Genomic DNA, 18,848 nt, shown 5'->3' with positions numbered 1-18,848 from the left:
ATCATTTGGTTATTTTTGCAGGAAGATCAATGATTTAACTCCTCTATCAGTATTAAGGCACTAGTTGCTTGCTTAAGGTAATTAAGAAGTTAATATTTTTGCGTGACCTAAAAACCACATGCAACACGTTGACATTTTAAAATATCTTAGTTCACAGCTAATGACAGATTTTAAAGAATTAGATTTCTTTATTAAAGAACTTAATAAATACATGTATTCCCCACTAAAGTCTTGCTGTAATGTCTTATATGAATATCAATCTAGGCTCTTAAAGTTGTGCCTATAAAGTACAAATGGTTGCAATTGTTGCAGGATTTCAAGTGTGGACCTGATTATGAACTCTATGTGAGACAAGGACCAGTTCAGTCATGTTTGAAAAAAACGACAGTTCACCCACCCCACTACATCAAAGGATAAGAACCACAATCAATAAATCACTCTATACTGTCCCCTTCAAAGACAGAATTTTGAACTACATGTTGTACATTTATATAATTTTGAATTTGCAGTAGAGAATTAGATATTTTACCAGTCCATAGTACAGATTGAGTGAGTAAATACTGATGAGTACAATACACATTTTAGAATTGAGGAAACTGAGGCCAGAGAACTAAAATGACCTACCCACAATCACTCAATTAGTGGCAACACAGGGATTTGAAACTGGTTCTCTGGACAACAGTTCCTATTTCTATCACATCACACACTCATCATTATTATTGCCATAGCACACGTTCATCATCACTTTTGCTATGGCTTTACAAAAGATAGCAGACCAACTAAATATCCATGGCAATTGCCTCAGGTAGGTGAACTGGATGAGTACTTCAAGTTCTAAAAATGTGCGACACAGTATAAAGGTCTAGATTTCAAATCAAAGATTTTGGTTTACATCCCACTTTATTACTTGTCCCCTTGAGCATGTAACAATACATGAGCCTCAGTTGCTGTAAAATAAGGAGATTAAATCAAATGACCTCTAAGTTCCCTTGAAGATCAATTTGTGATCTTATGATCCATCTGGTGCTAGACTTATGATCCATTCAACCTAAATTATCACTGATGATGCAAAGATTGGGAAAGGCCAGTTCTTGATGTCAACCTCAAAATTTAGTAGTGTGTACTCTACTTCCCCTTTGCAACCCAACAGGTTTCTACCTATGTACTGAAATACTGTTTTCCCATTTGTACTTTTAGAGTGGGCAGCTATAGCAGCCAGACTTAGAATCAAGAAAACCTAACACCAAATGCAGTTTCAGACACTTACTAGTTGTGTGTAACCCTAAGTCTTTAATCCTATTTGCCTCAGTTTCCTCATTTGTAAAATAAGCTGGAGAAAGAAATAGCAAACCAATCCATGCCTCTCCCCATCAAAAGTCAGACAAAACCCTCTTAGAGCAAATGAACTTCACAAGTCAGCAAACTATTGATCAAATTTAAAATATATATTAAGTTTCTTATATGCACAAAGCATGGAACAAGACACTAGAGGAAGATAGAAAATTTAGATCAGACTATTTTGATTTATGTTGAACTTATTATCGTGTAAATGTTATTTTCTTTTATTGTCTTGAATGCACTTCAAGGAGCGTCCTTTCTATAATATACCTGAGTTTAGTGACCAAATCTAAGTTCAACCTATGCATAATTTGGGAGATTTCTATCAATATATCTTTCTATATTAAAGAGTTTTTTTGTCTTTAGATAGTGTAGTTGAAAGACTATCGTCTTTTTATTCAAATAACCTTGGTTGTCCTAGTTCTGACATTAACTAGCTTGACACCTTAAACAAGTCACTTAAGTTACCTTAAGTAAAAGGTAAAGAATAAATTTTACCTTTTACACTACCTGCTTCAAAGAGTTGTGAGAAACTCATATGGGATAGTGGATAGAGTACAGGGCCAAAGGACAGAACCTGAGTTCAAATCCAGCCTTAAACACTTACTAGCTACCTCAGTTTCTTCAAATGTAAAAGAGGGATAAATGGAGATAAAACAATCTTCTGATGTAGATGTTGTTAAGTATCAAATGAAATAACTGTAAAGTGCTTTGTATAATTCCTGGCACATAGTAGCCACTATATAAATGCTTATTCTCCATTTAAATGTTTTATATAATATTTAGATAAAAAGATAATATCTATTTACATAGCGACGACTTCAATGACTTCTGAAGCAGAAATTATCCTTTGAAATAATCTAATGCTTCTATCTTATATGTGAGGAAACTATGTACCAAGTCAATTGCCAGAGAGAGAACTCATTTATGTCAAAGTTGGGTCAGGAGCAGTTGAAACCAGTTCTTTAAGTTTATGTTTGTATAAAGCTTAGCTGCTTTGGCTTTTCTCTACAGGCATAGGCAGGTTTAATTTGGTAAAATCAAGGCACCTAACCATTTTTGTATCAGTATTGGACCCAAAAGACTTACCAGTAGCCCAGGCCTTGACCACACTAATGTTCATACTAAAATCTTCAAGATTTCTCTGCCCCTAAAAATAGTTTTTGACACTTAGTGTGAAAATAGGGACATTAGAAAAGCATGGAGGATTTCAGACACTATCTGGTCTAAGTATTTTATAACAAGGTCCAGAGACAGAATAATTTGTCCCAGGATCATACAGCTACCTTCTAGAAAAGTCAGAAATAGAATCCTGATCTAATTATTAATGCAGAGTCTTTCCCTCATACCACTTGGGATGTGGTTGGGAAAACCAATGATTTGGGTGTGGTACATATACATTTGGAAGGCTTAATGTTTTGGCACTAAAATACTTATCTCAGTGGTAGAGTCCATATTCACTATCTTAAAACAAAAAAGGATGTCTTTCTGAATAATCTTCAAATCCTTTTGAATTGCTGAGACAAATGGAAAAGGACTAGACCTAGTATTGCAAAGCTCCCAGGACACTGAATTCCTGATCACAAAAGACGGATTGAACTAAAATGTCAAGAGGAATCAAGAGGTAAAGGATTCCCCAGCTTCTCCTATTACCTGACAGATCGTCATAGGGATAGGGCTACAGGATAAGGGAGAGAACAGGGGTCTGAGTGTTCCAGAGAAAGTTACCTGCGAAAACATGAATAAGAGAGAACCATCAGTTACACTATAAAATGAGATATGTCCAGCTTCATGATCCAGGAAAATTCCTATTCGCCGGGGAGCCTCTCTAAGTGGAATGAAGGTCTGGTCAGGAGAATAGTAATAGTTTCCAAAGAATACCAGGATCCAGAATCCATTGCCAGCAGACAATTCCCCTGTTTCCTTTCTATTCACATTTTCTTTACAAACTCCCAGAGCCCAATTAACCCTCTCTCCAACCTCTACCTCCCAATAGTGTCTCCCAGAAGTGAAGCTTTCACGACCAAGTACACAAGGACCAGGATCAAATCTCTCCTGACTGTCAGGCAATGCTTGCCGTACATCTCCCCGTCTCACACTTCTCCTGTCTTCAGAGAGGACCAATTCAGGATTTGCTGTATCTGGATCCAGAGTTACATCTCCTGTAGAGAGAAGCCAATAACCATTCTGAGGTATTAGAACATAACAACAGCTAAAATGAGTTAGGTTGTAAGTGGATCCAATCCAGCAATATTCTGCTTTTATTGGCATCACAAGATAACAATAATGATGATGTTAATATTTTAATCCTTCTTCGTCATAGCAACCCTATGAGGTAGGGAAAGGGCCAATATTATAATTTCCATTTTATAGGGGAAAAAGTAGGTATGATTCCCATGTATAGTAGAACTAAAACTCAAACTCATGTCTTATGGGCCATCCCATTGGTCCTTCTGCATCATTTCTTCAAAATTCAATTCAACAAACATTAATTAAAAAGTGATATAGGGAAGTAACTGTGTGAAGCACTGAAGATAAAAAGATAAAAAGAACTAATTTCTGCCCTAATGATGCTATCTACACAGATAAATGAATACAAGATAAAGTTATGAAAGAGGAAGCAGTAACAATGTAGGGAATTAGGAAAGGCTGCAAGTAGAAGGCAGTACTGGAACTGAGCCTTGAAGGAATCTTGGGATTTTGGAGATGATGAGCATTTGGAGAAAATGGGCATTAAAATACAGAATTTCAGAAAAAAGGTATTAAATTTCTTGCTTTTTGGCTGAAATACAAACAAGAAGAGAGGTATTAGCAGAGTAAATCTGAAAAGATTTGGGAATCTTGTTGGACTGAGGTTTTTACTTTATTCTAAGGCAACCACAGTTATTTCCTGATATATCCCTCCAACACTGAATCCTTGCTTGGAAGAAAAAATACTTAAGTAAAAAACAAAAATGATCATGAGACTTCTCAACCTGCAAGATATCATCGGTCTTGATATTCCACCTCATCATTGTTCCTCTGATTGGAAAGTGGAGGTAACAACTTCAAGGAAGTTTAAGGAAGATGTCAAGGTCAAGCATTTCCTCATTTCTCATGTGACTGCACTACCTGGGGGCTTCTCTCCCAGAGTTCTCTCAGCTTTCTGTTGTGTTTTGCAGGCCCTTAATTGCTAAGACTATCTTTCCCTTTCTTACACTTGTATCCCTAGTATTTCACAGAGTGCACTACTATACAAAATTCACATCTGCTGTCCCTCAATGTAGTGATTTGACAAACAAAAAGTCACTGCTTTTAGAAGGTAAGAGCTAAGATAGTATTATTAACCTCAGAGTTTCAGTTGAATGATAGATCAGAAATTGGGGTCAAAAAAGCTTTTTTTTAAGGATGAGGAGGAAAGAGCTCCAGGCATGGTTGTAGAGAAAGAGCAAGAAGCTCAAAGAAAAAGGAAGAATGAAAATAAAAGGGGGAGAAGGAATGATCCTCAAGTAAATGAAAGGCAAGAAGATAAGTAGTATAGCATGCTTATTTCAGAATCAGAGCACTTATATTCAATATTAGCTCTACCTGTGTGCCCCAAGCAAGCTTCTTAATCTCTCTGAGCCTCAATTCCACATTTATAAAAAGAAGGAATTGGACTAAATGACTTCCAAGGTCCATTCTAGCTCTATGATCTGATCAGATCAATCATATAAGTAGAATGGTTGACTTCAGGAAGGAGAATGCCTCTTCCACATATTAAAGATATGAACCAAGGGTAAAATATGAAACAACTGGAAAGCTTGTGAGGTGAGTATGAGAAAAGAAGGTAGAAGGAATGCTGAAGGAAACTTAGAAAAGTTTGAAATGTAAGATAAAGCAAATGAGCAAAAAATAAAAGTATTGCTATATATCACTGATATACTGAGGGAAAATATAATAAATTTGTCCTAGTGGACACATAACTAAGAAAGATGACAAAAGAAAAAAATGACACGTGGGAAAACAGGTATATTCATGGTTTGTTGGTAATTCTGTGAAACCCATTTCAGCTATCCGAGAAAATAATTTGGAACAGAAAATTACTAAATGGTGTATAACCTTTAACTTAGTTGTATCACTACTGTGCCTCGAGCCCCAAAAATCAAAGAAAGAAGAATAGGACTTATTTGTACAAAAATATTTATTGCCTCTTTTTCATGGTACCTAGGAATTAGAAACGAAGGGAGCTCTCCTATTGTAGAATACCTAAACAAATTGTAGTAGGTAAATGTAAGAAATTATGAAAAGGATAATTTCTGTGAAAACAGGGAAGAGATCTATGAATCAAAATGAAAAATACTAGGAAAACAACTTATACAATAATAACAATATTATAAGACAACTTTGAAAGGCTTTACAACTTTGATTAATAATATAAATAATAAATCTTAACTCCAAAAGAATGAAGATGAAAAGCACTATTCACTTCCTGAGAAAGCAATGATGAACTTAAAATTAAGAAAGCTGCATTTGCAGACATGTTTAGAGAAGAATTGAAAGATTTTTGTTTATTTTTTCTAATTTGCTCAATGGAGGTAACATAAGAAAAAAAATAATTTTAAAAATTAAAAAAGTAAAGAATTATCTTTGGAACACATAAATCATGACCAAACAAAGGATAAAGAGGATAACAAAAGATAAAATGCGTTTAAATACACAAAATTAAGACGTTTCTGTGCTAACAAAATCAATGTACCACTGTTTCACCTAAAAAGCCATTCACAAAAAACTGAGAAATCTAAGGAACTTGAAAACCAGTTGTCTTTGAGAAGACAGCAATGATGTACTTAAATCCCTAAGGGAATCAGTAGAGGTAGAAAAGGATACCAAACTTGTAGGTACTTAATCAGTCCCATTATTTTACATGTAACTTCAGACTCATCAAAAAGTTCAACTATATACAAAGACATAATATTAGAAATTAAATTATATACAAAGATATATTATATACAAAGACAAATTATATACAAAGATATATTAGAAATTAAATTTTTTTCAAATGCAACTGATAAAATCACAAATCCTAGAATAAGTCTCTGAAATCATTTTCCCCCTATATTAAATAATTCAAATTTAATTTTTTTGTCTTTCCTCATGTGGTAACATCTCTCATTTCCTAATTGTTTTATTTACTTTAGACCCATCTGCTGAACATAAGTTATTGAAAAATATAATTGATCCCATTTCGCCTTGAATCTTCTATTCTCTATAGCCTTAAAAAAAAAAAAAACCCAACCCACCAACTTGCTATTCTTACCTTCACTCTTTCTTTCCAGTTGCCTCTTATTGCCTAACTTCTTAAGAATGATCTACTCAATTTTCTCTACTTTCTCCCTACAGATTCATTCCCCAAGCAATTTTAATCTTGTTTTTGTCATCATTCCCTTCTCACAAACTCCCTGACCTCTCAATTCCCAAATCCAGGGGCTACTTTTTCATCTACTCTGTTAAACCTATTTGTCTTTTAACCAATCTTTAGCCTAGGTTCCCAACACCCTATACTTAATAGTCCTTTTTCTTTCTCTCTTTTGCTAAATCATTTACCTAAATTCTAAATATAGGAATTTCCCATTATGTTACTCTTAATTCCCTCCCTTTTGTTTGTTATTTTAGCCATAGTCATTGGTTCAAATATCACATCTGTATTGATGACTGCCAGTTTCTCTCCTGAGTTTAATCATCATATTATTTCTGTCTCCTGAACATTTCCACATAGGTCAACAAATCAAATTCAGCACATTGAAACTAACTTTATAATTTCCCAAAAAAAATCTATCTTTTCTCTTCTCACCCATATCCAGTTGCATCCTTTCTACCCCTGCCATCACTCTAGTTTGGGTCTTCTATTCACCTTAGGGGTCAACTTAATTACAAATAATCTCTAACAATTAACCTTTCTTCCCATAGGCAATCGCCCTACATATTGCTGCTAGATTAATCTTCTTAAAGTATATCTCTGAATCAAGTAACTGCCTTGCTTAAAAATCTCATTATTATGTAATAAAAGTCTAAACTTTTGTTTTGAGTGAGTTCAAACTAAGTGCCACTTTATAGATGACCCAAGAATTCAGGCAATGCTTCACCTTTATACCCCATATATCTGTCCATTTAGGTCATTCCATTATCCACCTGCCACAGGGTGCATAATCCTCTTTTCTGCACTTTGTAATTCATGCTCTAAGAACAGCAATACAGTAACCAAATCAATAGAATTTCTAAAAAGGACATATCAATTGACTGTTCTGTATATCACCTCACTATCCTATGACTACTATGAATAAAATTCCCTTCCACAATCACAGCAACTCTATATATATTCTGTTAGAATATAAACTTCTTGAAGATAGGTAAGGTCTTTTTGTGTTTGTATCCCAATGCTTAGCACAGTGCCTGGTACACAGAAATTACTTATAATAAAGTATACTTATAATAAAATAAGTGACTGATCTTTCACTTCTCTCTTTCATGCTATGTTTATAACCTAAATATGCCCTGAAATGCCTTCTATAAGCACCTTTGCTCACCTTGCTGCTTCTACCTAAATTGGCTTCCTCACCAATTATCCTTCCTCAAGACCTAGAATGAAAACCAATTCTTCCCCAATGAATTTCCTCCTGATCTCTCCAACCAGAAATGGCAATGTAAGGTAAAAATTAAACATGTTTGTCCCTTTTAAAATAAAATTAGTTAAGAAATTATTACTGTGTATCCATTATAGTGCTAGTTACTGATATATAAAGTTTGGCTAACCCTACCTTTATTAAACTTACAATCCAGAAGAATACAATGTATGTGTAATGATAATGCAAAAATAACATACAAGTGCATTAGGAAGGTACAATACAAGTACTTTGTGAATTCTGATGATAGAAAAGTCACCACTGACTTGAAAGATCAGCAAAGGCTTCCACAGAAAAGTGGCATTGGAGAATTGGGCTTAAAAAGATGGTAAAAATTCAAAACATGGATTTGAGCAAGTTTCTATTCTTAAAAACAAACAAGCGATTTTTTCTCACCCCTGCCCTAACATTCACTAAACTTCCATGTGAAAACTTTCAATTACATATGTTCCCTCCTAACTACAGGAACCACAGAAAGGGGTTATAGAAGTCTGTTATATGCTTATTTGTATTTCTAGTCACAGCAATGTCTAGAATAAAACTTCACACAAAGCAGGATCTTTAAAAATATCTAGTGAATTAAAGATGTACAAAACTGAAGGATGAAGTCTCCCTCCTTTACTTTTTCACTGGTACAGCAGACACGTGTACCCATACCTAGATGATGTTCTATATGGCACCTAATGGAAGTATGAGGATAAACAGACCAAAAAGAAATCAAGCAATAAGTTTGAGCTTAATGGAAATTAAAAGTCACTTCTTTCCAGATACTTCTGTTGGATTTTCAAGGAAATATATGTGTTATGAATTCATAGATCTAGATTAATAGATTTAAAAACATTTGGTTATTTCAGGGTCCCACTTACCTCTGAATTGCCTCAGCATCTCTACTAGCCCAGGAACCCTGCACACAGTCCTCAGCTCCATGGAAACGACCTCTGGCAACTGCAACTTCACATCCTGACTCCTAGGATGAGCACAAGTTGCACCTGGCTCAGCCAATGAGCATTCTCCCATTCTCACTCCCACCCACCTATCTACCCACCCTGCCTTCTAATAGAAGCAAAAGATACCACCTACCTATGTAGTATATCTCTCACATCCTATGGGAAGAAAAGAAAGTCAACAATGAGCAAGGAGGACAAGAACTCCTATTATTTCACTAGTCCATCAGGGGATAATTAACTTTGCCCATAATCTAATTACTTATAGATAAATAACAGCAAAAGGCCAACAGATAATGTTATAAATTCCTTTATTTGGGGTGAATCTCTTTTTCACCTTGGTAGGCTGGGCTTGTTAGACATTATCTCCAAAAGTCCTTCTCCTACCTCTCCTGCCTCCACTTTAATCTGAGTTTGATGGATCCAGAAATTGAACAAGAGGAAGAATAAGCAGGGGAGAAATGAAAACACTATTCCTTTATAAGACATTCTTCAACTTTTTGAAACTGGGTTTCTGACCTTATCACCCAACTGAAACATCCAAAGTCATCTATAATGTCTTAGATGTCAAATTGATAATCTTATTTCAATCCTCATTCTCTTCTCTTCCTCTCCAAAACATTTGGCAACCAAAACATTTACAACTTTGATTAATAATGTAAATAATAAATCTTAACTCCAAAAGAATGAAGATGAAAACCACTATTCACTTCCTGAAAAAGCAATGATGAACTTAAATTTAAGAAAGATGCATTTGCAGACATGGTCTGTGTAGATATATTAGAGAAGAACCCTCCTGGTTACTCTCTCCTTTCTGAGATTTCATGACATTGCTCTCTATTAGTTTTCCTTCTCAGTTTCCTTTGTTAGATCACACTGTGCCATCTTAACTGTGGGTGTGTCCCAGGTTTCTTTCCTAGGTCCTCTTCTCTTTCTATACATTCTCACTTAGTGACCTCATTAAGCCCATGGATTTAATTGTCATATCCATATAGATGATTCCCAGATCTATAAATCTAGCCTTGGATCCATAAATAGAATTTCCCAGAAACATTTCAAATCCAATATATCTATAAAAGAACTTATTATCTTTCTCTAAAAACCCTCCCTTCAAGGGAACTTCCCAATTTTTATCAAGGCCACTATCTTTTTCTAATCATTCAAATGTTCCAATGTGGCATTAACATCAATTCTTCTCTTTCCCTCACTTTACATATCCAATTAGTTTCCAAATCTTGTCACATCTAGTTCTCTTTTCTCTATCTCCTTCTCTCCACTGAATTGACTAGCCCCTTATCACATCTCACCTGGAATATTCCAAGAACTTCATAACTGATATCTTTTGACTCAAATGAGCTCTTTCCCTCCCTATTCCATTCTTTACATAGCTGACAAATTGACAATCATGACAATCATGACAATCCCCTCACACAAAAAAACTCCAGGAACTCCCCATTGCCTCAAGGATCAAATATGAATTCCTCTATTTGCCTTTTAAACCCTTTACAACCTGGTTCCAACCTACCTTTTCAGCATTATACACTACTCTTCCTCCTGCATTATGGCCAAACAGGCCTTTCTTGATGTACCTCAAATATGACATTTCATCTTCTGCCTTTGCCTGGAATAAACTGCCCCTCCCTTGGCCTCTTCAATTCTTAAAATTCTTTTAAAATTTAGATCAAGCACCATTCTCTCTGTAAAATCTTTCTAAATCCTATCTCCCTTACCACAAGCTACTAGAACTCTTTCTTCTCTCCAGTCAGTCAGTAAACATTTTTAAGCACTTGTTATGTGCCAGGCACAGTGAAAAGTTTGGGGATACAAAAAAACAAAAGATAGTCCCTGCCTTCAAGAAGCTTACAATCTAAAGGAGGAGACAATAAGCAACAAATATGTATAAACAAGCTACATATAGAATAAATAGGAAGTAATTGAAAGAGGGGAAACACTAAAATTAAGTAGTGTTGAGAAAGTTTTTCTTTAGAAGATAAAATTTTAATTGGATCTGAAAGGAAGCCAAGAAGGCCAGTAGGTAAAGATGAAAGAGGAGAGCATTCCAGGTATGGAATGGTGCACACAGGGAAAATTCTATAAAAGAGAAATGGAGTGTCTTGCTAGTGGAACAGGAAGGCCAATGTCACTGAATCTAGGTTGTAAAGTATAAGAAAACTGGAAAGGTATGAAGGAGTTAGGCTATGAAGGGCTTAGGAAGCCAGAGTACTTTGTATTGGATCTTAGGAAGCCTCTGGAGTTTACTGAGTGGAAGGGAAGAAGGGTAATATGGACATATTTTAGGAAAATCAGTTTAGTGGCTAAATGGAAGATTAATTGGAATGCAGAGACTTGAGACAGGTAGAGCCACCATTAGGTTATTTGAATAATCCAAGCATTTTGATAATGAGGATTTACACCAGAGTGATAAGTATCAGAGGAGAGAAGTATCAGAGAATTGAAGAGATGTTTCAAAAGAAGGTAATTTATAGGCCTTAGCAATAGCTTGGATACAGAAAGGGAAAGGAGTGGTAAAGGGATGTTGTTTAAATTGTGAACCTGAGAGAATGAGGATATGGTTCTGCCCCCTCCATTAACAGAGAAAATGTGTGAGAGTGAGGAAGGAGGAGGGGGAAGAATGTAGGGAAAAGACAATGAATTCCATTCAGGACAACTTTTGAGTTTACAATATCTATTGGATATCCAGTTTGAGATGTCTGAAAGGTAATTGGAGATGCAAGATTGGAGCTCAGAGACACAAGAGCAGGGTAGGCAAATATGAAGATTATTAGAGTGCAAATGGTAATTAAATCCATAAGAGTTAATGAGATCACCAAGTGAAAAGATACAAAAGGAAAAAAAAAAAAAGAAAAGATTAGGACAGAACCCTTGTTTCATTTTTGTCTTTGTATTTTCACAGCCTCAAACAGTGCCTGACACACAGCTGGCTTTTAATAAATACTTGCTGATTTATTGATTGGATTGCCTTGCAGAAATTGAGCTGTGTTTTCAATAACTTTAAATATTTCTCTGAAGCAAATATCCATTTTTTTAATTAAATGTCAGTCTTCAAAATTCTTCTAGGGATGCTATATGGCTGCCCGAGACCACTACAGCTTCAGAAGAATTAAAGTTGCCCCTGAAGGGCAATGGTAAGGCATATAATTGAAGGATACTAAAACATTATCAATGAAGTGAAGATCAACAGAAAAGTATTCTTGGAAAAGGAGCTGTGCTGGTCATGTAGCAAGAATGAGTAAAAATCAATAGCAAGCCCTTGTGTGAATTGGTTTCTTTGTAAAGGAGACAGTCCCCTTTTTTCCCCTTCCCCTATACTAACACACTGAAGAATGGAAGAAGTTTTATGAAGGATATGGACAGAAATTACACTAGATAAAAAGGTATGGTTGGATTATGACTTGTCCTTTGGAAGGAATTCTGAAATCAATGTAAAAACCAATCTGGTGAACCTTCTAGGAACTAGAGATTATTAGTTCCCCAGGCAGGGAAAGAAATGAAGACTTAAGTTATCTTTTTACTTTTTCCAATATACTGGACTTCCTTGACCCACCCAGTTCAGAATATTTCCTGGCATATATATGGAGGTAGATGGGGAGGTCTTTTTCATTTCTCTTCATGCCTCCCGTTCTAGCATTGATTCTTAAATGAAATGTTCTAAACAGTTTATACAGACCAGACTTATACAATTACCTGCATGCTACATAATATCAGAAACAACATAACATAAATATTGGAATAATTTCCTTCTCTGTACAACTTTCTCTTAATATTGGGATTCCATTTTTTAGAAACTGGGGCTGAGTAAGAAAATCAATTCAATTCAACAAATATTTATCAAGTACTCATTATGTACAAGGAAATAAATATCTAAAGATTATGTATAAGAGAAAGAATTTCTTTTCCCCTCTTCTTAAGACTTCTCTTCTCCTGCCTAAACTACTTGAAATTCATCTCCCAAATCTCATATTCTCCAGTTCTTTTTTTCATGTCTCTTCTCTTCCCACCCAAACTTCTCACAATCCTGTGATTAAAAAAATAATAAGCAGTGCTCAACAGGGCTGGTGATAAGTGAAGAGAAAGAGGAAAAAGAACAGGATGTCCAAAAGAGGGACCTAACTGAAGCTATTTATTCTAACCACAAGAGAACAAGAATCCATTTAATTCAGTCTCTCTTCCATCTCTAATCTCTGTGCCTCTAAAATTAAGAGGAATCAAGACTTACCTGCAACAAACTCAAGGCAGGACGCTGGCATCTCTCCTCTAGCTCTCCGATCAGCTTTTCCAAGGAATGGCTTTGCTGGATCAGCTTAATCTTGTTCTCCCTGAGTCTAGGCAAAGTCTCACTCTCCTCCTCTTCCAGCTTCTGCAGGAGCCTCTGCTCCTCCTCAGCCAGGAAGCTTCGAAGCTTATCAAACTCAGCTGTAACATTCTGTTTCTGGCTCTCCACCATTTTCTATAGATCAAGAAAGAGATAAGAAAGTGCTGACCTAAGTTATCCCTGTACTTTTCCTCTTCCCCTGTTTATTCTCACATGGCTACATTTGTTCTTCCTACTTAAGCAAAGACAAAGGCATCCACTCCAGGGCTTGTGCCCAGAGATTCTCTGGCCGCCTTGCTATCTCTCATTTCCCCTTCCCACTTCATGCACTCACAAAAAGAGTAATAGGAAAGATCCCATTTCAGCCCATTACTTGCCTGCCAAATAATACAAGTCTCCTCTCCTTGGGTTTGAAACTGCAGAGCTTCTCCCATTTGCTTCCTTAGATGTTCCAGTGATTTCTCCAACTTTCCCTAGAGGAGAGATGAGATGATTAATTCTTCAGTAGTACAAGAGCACCCATTCCTCAGAGAAAACTCAGTTTTATGATTTCTTCTATAATCTTTATATAGATGGCACATAACCACTTCTGATTAAGGTTAAAGACCTAGTTTTTTAACTCCAGTTGCCCTAGCCTGGCATCACTGTTTATTGGACTTTTATTTCTATTATTTCTATATTCCACATGCAATGACCTTCTCTGTTCCCTGCCTAAATGTACTTTCTCTGTATAAAGTATTTGTCTCTTCAAGACACAGCTAAAGCAGCTTGTTCTCCACAGTATATTTCTAGTAATATATCAATGTTGATACTCCTCTTTACTACCTTTTACTTATTTTGTAATGTTTATATGTATGTGTTTATGTTTACATGTGTGCAGTCTGTCATAGAATGTGGGCTCCGTAAGTCTCCTTCCTTTAACTCTTTTCTCTCTGGAACTTTGACTTTGGAGTCCCATTATACTGACTGATTGATGACTGCCTCACTTAGCCCATCATTTCAGATAGTCTCCAGTCATGCTTCATTTTACATCATCTTCCTTTATGTTCTCTAATCTTCTTTGAAGTCTGGCCTTGTAGTTTTGGAAACATGATTATCTCTGCCATTATTCCTGGAAGGGGGGTGACAGTCTCTTCCCTTATGGTCCCACATACCATCCCTATAACTTCCAGAATCAGTGTTTCTCTCTGGTTTCCACTTCTTTATGTGTGTTGTGTCCCCATATTGCAATGTAAGCTTTGTGGGCAGACTGTCTTTTGATTTTTCTTCCGGGAGCTTAGGTTTTTCTTCCATTTGAATTTCTCCATTTTGCCAATGAATATTCCTTGAGGGTGGCGATTGTCTGATTTATTTTTGTCTCCGTATCCCTAGCCATTAGAACAATGCCTAGTATCCAGCAGTGCCATTACTAGATGTTGTTACCAAGGAAATCATAAAGGAGGGAAAAGGACCCACATTTTCCAAAATGTCTGTAGCATTTTTGTAGTAGCAAAGAATTGAAAAATGAGTAGGTGCCCATCAATTGGGGAATGGCTGAACAAGTTGTGGTATATGAAGGTAATGGAATATTATTGTTATGTTTAAAAAATGATGAACAAGCTGATTTTAGAAAGGCCTGGAAAGATTTATACAAACTGATACGATGATCAACTATTGAAAGACTTGGTTCTTCTCAGTGGTTCAGTGATCCAAGTAATCCCAATAGACTTTGGACAGAAAATACCATCTACCTCCAGAAAAAGAACTAAAAAGACTAAATGTAAATCAACACATGCTATGTTCACTTCTTTTTCTTGTTTTTTTTTTATGTCTCCCATGGTTTTTCCCCTTTGCTCTAATTTTTCTCTCCTCATGATAAAAACAATGTGCATTAAAAATAAATAAATTTCTAGGGGGAAAAATAAAAGAGCATTGCCTAGCATATGAAAGGCACATGATAAATTCTTGATTAAATCAAGCAAAGTTTTGATTCTCCTTGGAAGGCAATAGGTAGCCAATAAATGACTGAACTGAACAAATGACAAAAAGATTAATCTTGCCAATAGTATGACAAAATAAAGTGTGAAGAGGCTTTCCTATCAGTCTAGCCAAGTGGTGATAAGAACCAATGGTAGTTAGGAGAGGACAGAGGAGGAAAGACATGTAAGATTTTGCAAAAACAGAACATAGATCTTGGTAAATGGAATCTTTCCTTTCATTCCTCTCTCCCGATTCAATGAAGTATTTATCAAGTAGTAACAACACATTAGCAGTGTCTGGTGTACATAATTAGTGGGCATGTAAGAAAGGCTAATTGACATGCTAGGTGCTAGGGATACAAAGAGAAACAAGAAATAACCTCCTGATCTCAAGAAATTTACAGTTCCAGTATGGGTAGCAGAGTAATATATAAAAAGGCAAAATTTGAAGAGAAAGAGTAGGTAACAGCAACTAGGGGGAGATCAGGAAAATTTTCACTTACACAATGCCACTTAAAGTGAACCATGAAGAAAATTAGGGATTCTACAAAGCAGCAGTGAGAAGGGAGTACAAAAGTATAGAAACAGGAAGTGAAGTTTTATGTCTGAATCAGTTTGATTGGACCATAGTGTGAATAAAAAAAGAGTCACAATAAGGTGGGAAAAGTAGGCCGGGTTCAAGTCTAAAAAGCTTTGCAAAAACATACTAACATTAGTTATTAAATAACAAAATTAAAATACTTCTCTAGTCCAAAAATCCTTTCCAGACTTGTGCCCTTAGGAAAAGATATAGGATAAGAACAAAATTGGAATAAGGGTAGAAACAAAGAAAGAAACAAAAGTACCTCTTGTCTGGTTGAGATCAGTGTTCCCCATTTCCTAAAATGAAGAGCATTGGGATCAATCTAAGCAGTCAGTATCTTTTCTCCCTCTTTCCTGAAAACATTAGGGTACTGATTAGATGAAACAAGTTCCTTTAGTTAATTCAGATCAGGAGTGACAAGCTTGGGAGTCAGAAGAGGGAGGGGATAGAAAGACCCCTAAGGAAAATGGTCAAAGAAGATAGAATTCCTGAAGGATCAAATAACTCTTCTAGAATTCTGACTAAAATTTTTTTTAAAATCATTTTATGACTTCTTCCTTCCATGTTCAAGTTTCCCAAATTATTTCAAGTTGTCTGGGAGGAGAGAGATGTTTGAGGACAAGGAGGGGATAGACTATCAATTAGGATCTCTCAAGTTAGATGTGTCTTTTGAATAATGAATAAAATAATGAATAAAAACTTTTTCCAGTAGATTTGTGTCTAAAATAGAGTACAGCATTAATATTTTTCATCAACTTGTAAGTACCAAGCAGAGTTTATAGTTGACATTTGAAGAACTCTGGGAGATGACTATGAACCCCTACATAGAATTCCCAATCCCTCTATTTTTGTCTGCCTGCATTTTGGATTTCCTTCGCAGGCTAATTGTACACTATTTTAAAGTCCGATTCTTTTTGTACAGCAAAACAACTGTTTGGACATGTATATATGCATATATTGTATTTAATTATACTTTAACATATTTAACATGTATTGGTCAACCTGGCATCTGGGGGAGGAGGGGAAAAGTTGGAACAAAAGGTTTCGCAATTGTCAATACTGAAAAATTAAATCACCCATGCATATATCTTGTAAATAAAAAGCTATAATAATAAAAATATATATTCAGTTATTATTTTTCTTTAAAAAAAAAAAAAAAGATTATATTGCCCAGTAATCTCAGAAAAAGGATAGGCATTAAGCCTGGGCTTTGTAAAAGTGAACAGAATTCATCACTATGTTCCACATACTTTTTAGTTTTCATTGGGAAGGACAGGAATAAACATTTGTTTAGTGCTTACTATGTGCCAGGCACAATACTAAAATTTTTACAATTATCCCATTTGATCTCATTTTGATCCTCCAACAATCTGGCGAGTTAGATGTCACTATTATCCTCATTTTACAATTAAGAAAAAGAATCAGCCCCATACACCACTTAATATTTGTGTGGCCCTGGACAAATCACAATCTCTCCGGGACTCAGTTTTCTCATCTATAAAATGAAGGGGTTGGTTGTGATGGCCTCTCGGTTTTCTTCCAAATCTAAATCTAGAATTCTATTAGGAGGATACTCTACTGGTCCCTGAGTATGAAGAACTCTTCAGTTACTCTTGGAAAGGAACTGCAAAACTAAATTATATTTGCTGTTCTCTCATTTCCTGCCCTACTAAATAAAAGGTATCGCCTCAAACCCAGAGATCTGGGCTCCATTAAAATCTGTGAAATAGTGCCTCAGGGTTGTAAAAGGCTGGTCCCAATTCCTGGCTTTCGATTCGGGTGAGGGGGTTCACTCTGCCACTTATTTTGTTAACTACTAGTTTCCCGAAGAGTCTTCTAGTCTTTCATACTAGTTTCTCGTGTGGACCTGGCCCTCTGGGCTTCGACTCACCTGGTAGTCTTCTGCGGCTTCCTCGACAGGGGACACCCGGTGGGTCCAGTGGTCCCGAGTGCGCTCGCACGTGAGGCAGAGGAGTGCCTGGTCCTCCTCGCAGAAGAGCTTCAGCGGCTCCCGGTGCTTCCCGCACAAACCCTGGGGTACAGGCGACGGCGGGTGCAGCTGCCGAGCCATCTCGGCCATCTTGGCCAGCGGCCTGTTGGGCCGTAGGTTTCTCTGAGGGGACATCTCCCTACACTCCGGACATGGAAACGGACCTTCGGTCTGTCCCCAGCAGCGACTGATACACTCCCGGCAGAAGTTGTGGCCACAGTCCGTCATCACCGGATCCGTGAAATAATCCAGGCAGATGGCGCAGGTGGCTTCCTCCTGGAGATTGGCAGACAGATCCGAGGCCGCCATGGCTGCGACCGAGGGAAGAAGGCGGGAGGGTCAGTCAGTCTGTCAGTCGCTTGGTGGCTAGACACAACCCCGGAGAGGTGAAGTCGAGAATCCCCAACCTCCCTACAGCGAGTGAAGAAAGCGGCGCATCCCACCGTTCGTTCCCGGCAAGGACAGAGAGAGATCCGATCCCCTAAGGAAGTGAGAGGGCGAGCCGCTAGTCTCGGCAGCGCTTGTCGGGGTCAAAATTCCCCACTCTGGGTTAATTTTTGTCTTGGGATTGGAGCGATGACAACTTCGAGGAGCAGGCAATCTGCTAAGCACTTCGACGACCAGGAAAGGTGCATCGGTTTTAGCACCTTGGAAAGGTAGAGAAACCGCAAAGATCCGTATCGGTTACAAATCGCAAAGCGAAGGACTGAGCCCGCAAATGAGCCTGGAAGGGAGTCTAGGCAGCCCGGGAAGAAGCAGCAGAAGCAAAAGCTGGGAAAGAAGGAGGCGGCGGAAGCAGGAAGACGGGAGACTTTTTTTTTTCTTTTGGAACAACCCGCTTCTTTCTGCATTGGCCGATTTCTATCACGGGATATGGGCAGCTGACGGAGCATTTTGGATTAGAAAACGTTCATCAGCTGACGTCAATGAAATCACTATTTTAAGAAAAGTCCAAGTTGAAAGTTTGGCGTCTTGGGAGAAGGCAGTTTGAGAAAATTGGTTAGAGGATGTGGCAGTAATTTCCTTGACTTTTTTTTACAGCCTTGATCCCGGTAGACCCC

General features: G+C 37.0%; 1 protein-coding gene across 1 annotated transcript; it reads right to left on the bottom strand.

Moving 5' to 3' along the window:
- Positions 1 to 161: 161 nt before the first annotated feature.
- Positions 162 to 18,609, bottom strand: LOC141566845 (E3 ubiquitin-protein ligase TRIM11-like). The gene is made up of 6 exons (XM_074311968.1): positions 17,689 to 18,609; positions 13,634 to 13,729; positions 13,161 to 13,391; positions 9,060 to 9,082; positions 8,846 to 8,946; positions 162 to 3,500 (listed from the first exon to the last, which is right to left on the bottom strand). Exons 1-6 carry the CDS (start codon positions 18,094 to 18,096, stop codon positions 2,956 to 2,958), a joined length of 1,404 nt encoding a protein of 467 aa, XP_074168069.1. The 5' UTR covers positions 18,097 to 18,609; the 3' UTR covers positions 162 to 2,955.
- Between the last annotated feature and the right edge of the window lie 239 nt (positions 18,610 to 18,848).

This window comes from Sminthopsis crassicaudata, chromosome 4, assembly GCF_048593235.1.
Source record: "Sminthopsis crassicaudata isolate SCR6 chromosome 4, ASM4859323v1, whole genome shotgun sequence".
NCBI classification, from domain to species: domain Eukaryota; kingdom Metazoa; phylum Chordata; class Mammalia; order Dasyuromorphia; family Dasyuridae; genus Sminthopsis; species Sminthopsis crassicaudata.
This window is presented reverse-complemented; position numbering and strand designations above follow the sequence as displayed.

Excerpts from the sequence above, each read along its gene's own strand:
- LOC141566845 (XM_074311968.1), bottom strand. The coding sequence starts at position 18,096 with ATGGCGGCCTCGGATCTGTCTGCCAATCTCCAGGAGGAAGCCACCTGC. Across the intron at positions 13,730-17,688 it reads AAGCCGCAGAAGACTACCAG|GGAAAGTTGGAGAAATCACT; the intron begins GTGAGTCGAAGC and ends TCTCTCCTCTAG. Across the intron at positions 13,392-13,633 it reads AGACTTGTATTATTTGGCAG|AAAATGGTGGAGAGCCAGAA; the intron begins GCAAGTAATGGG and ends CTTGATCTATAG.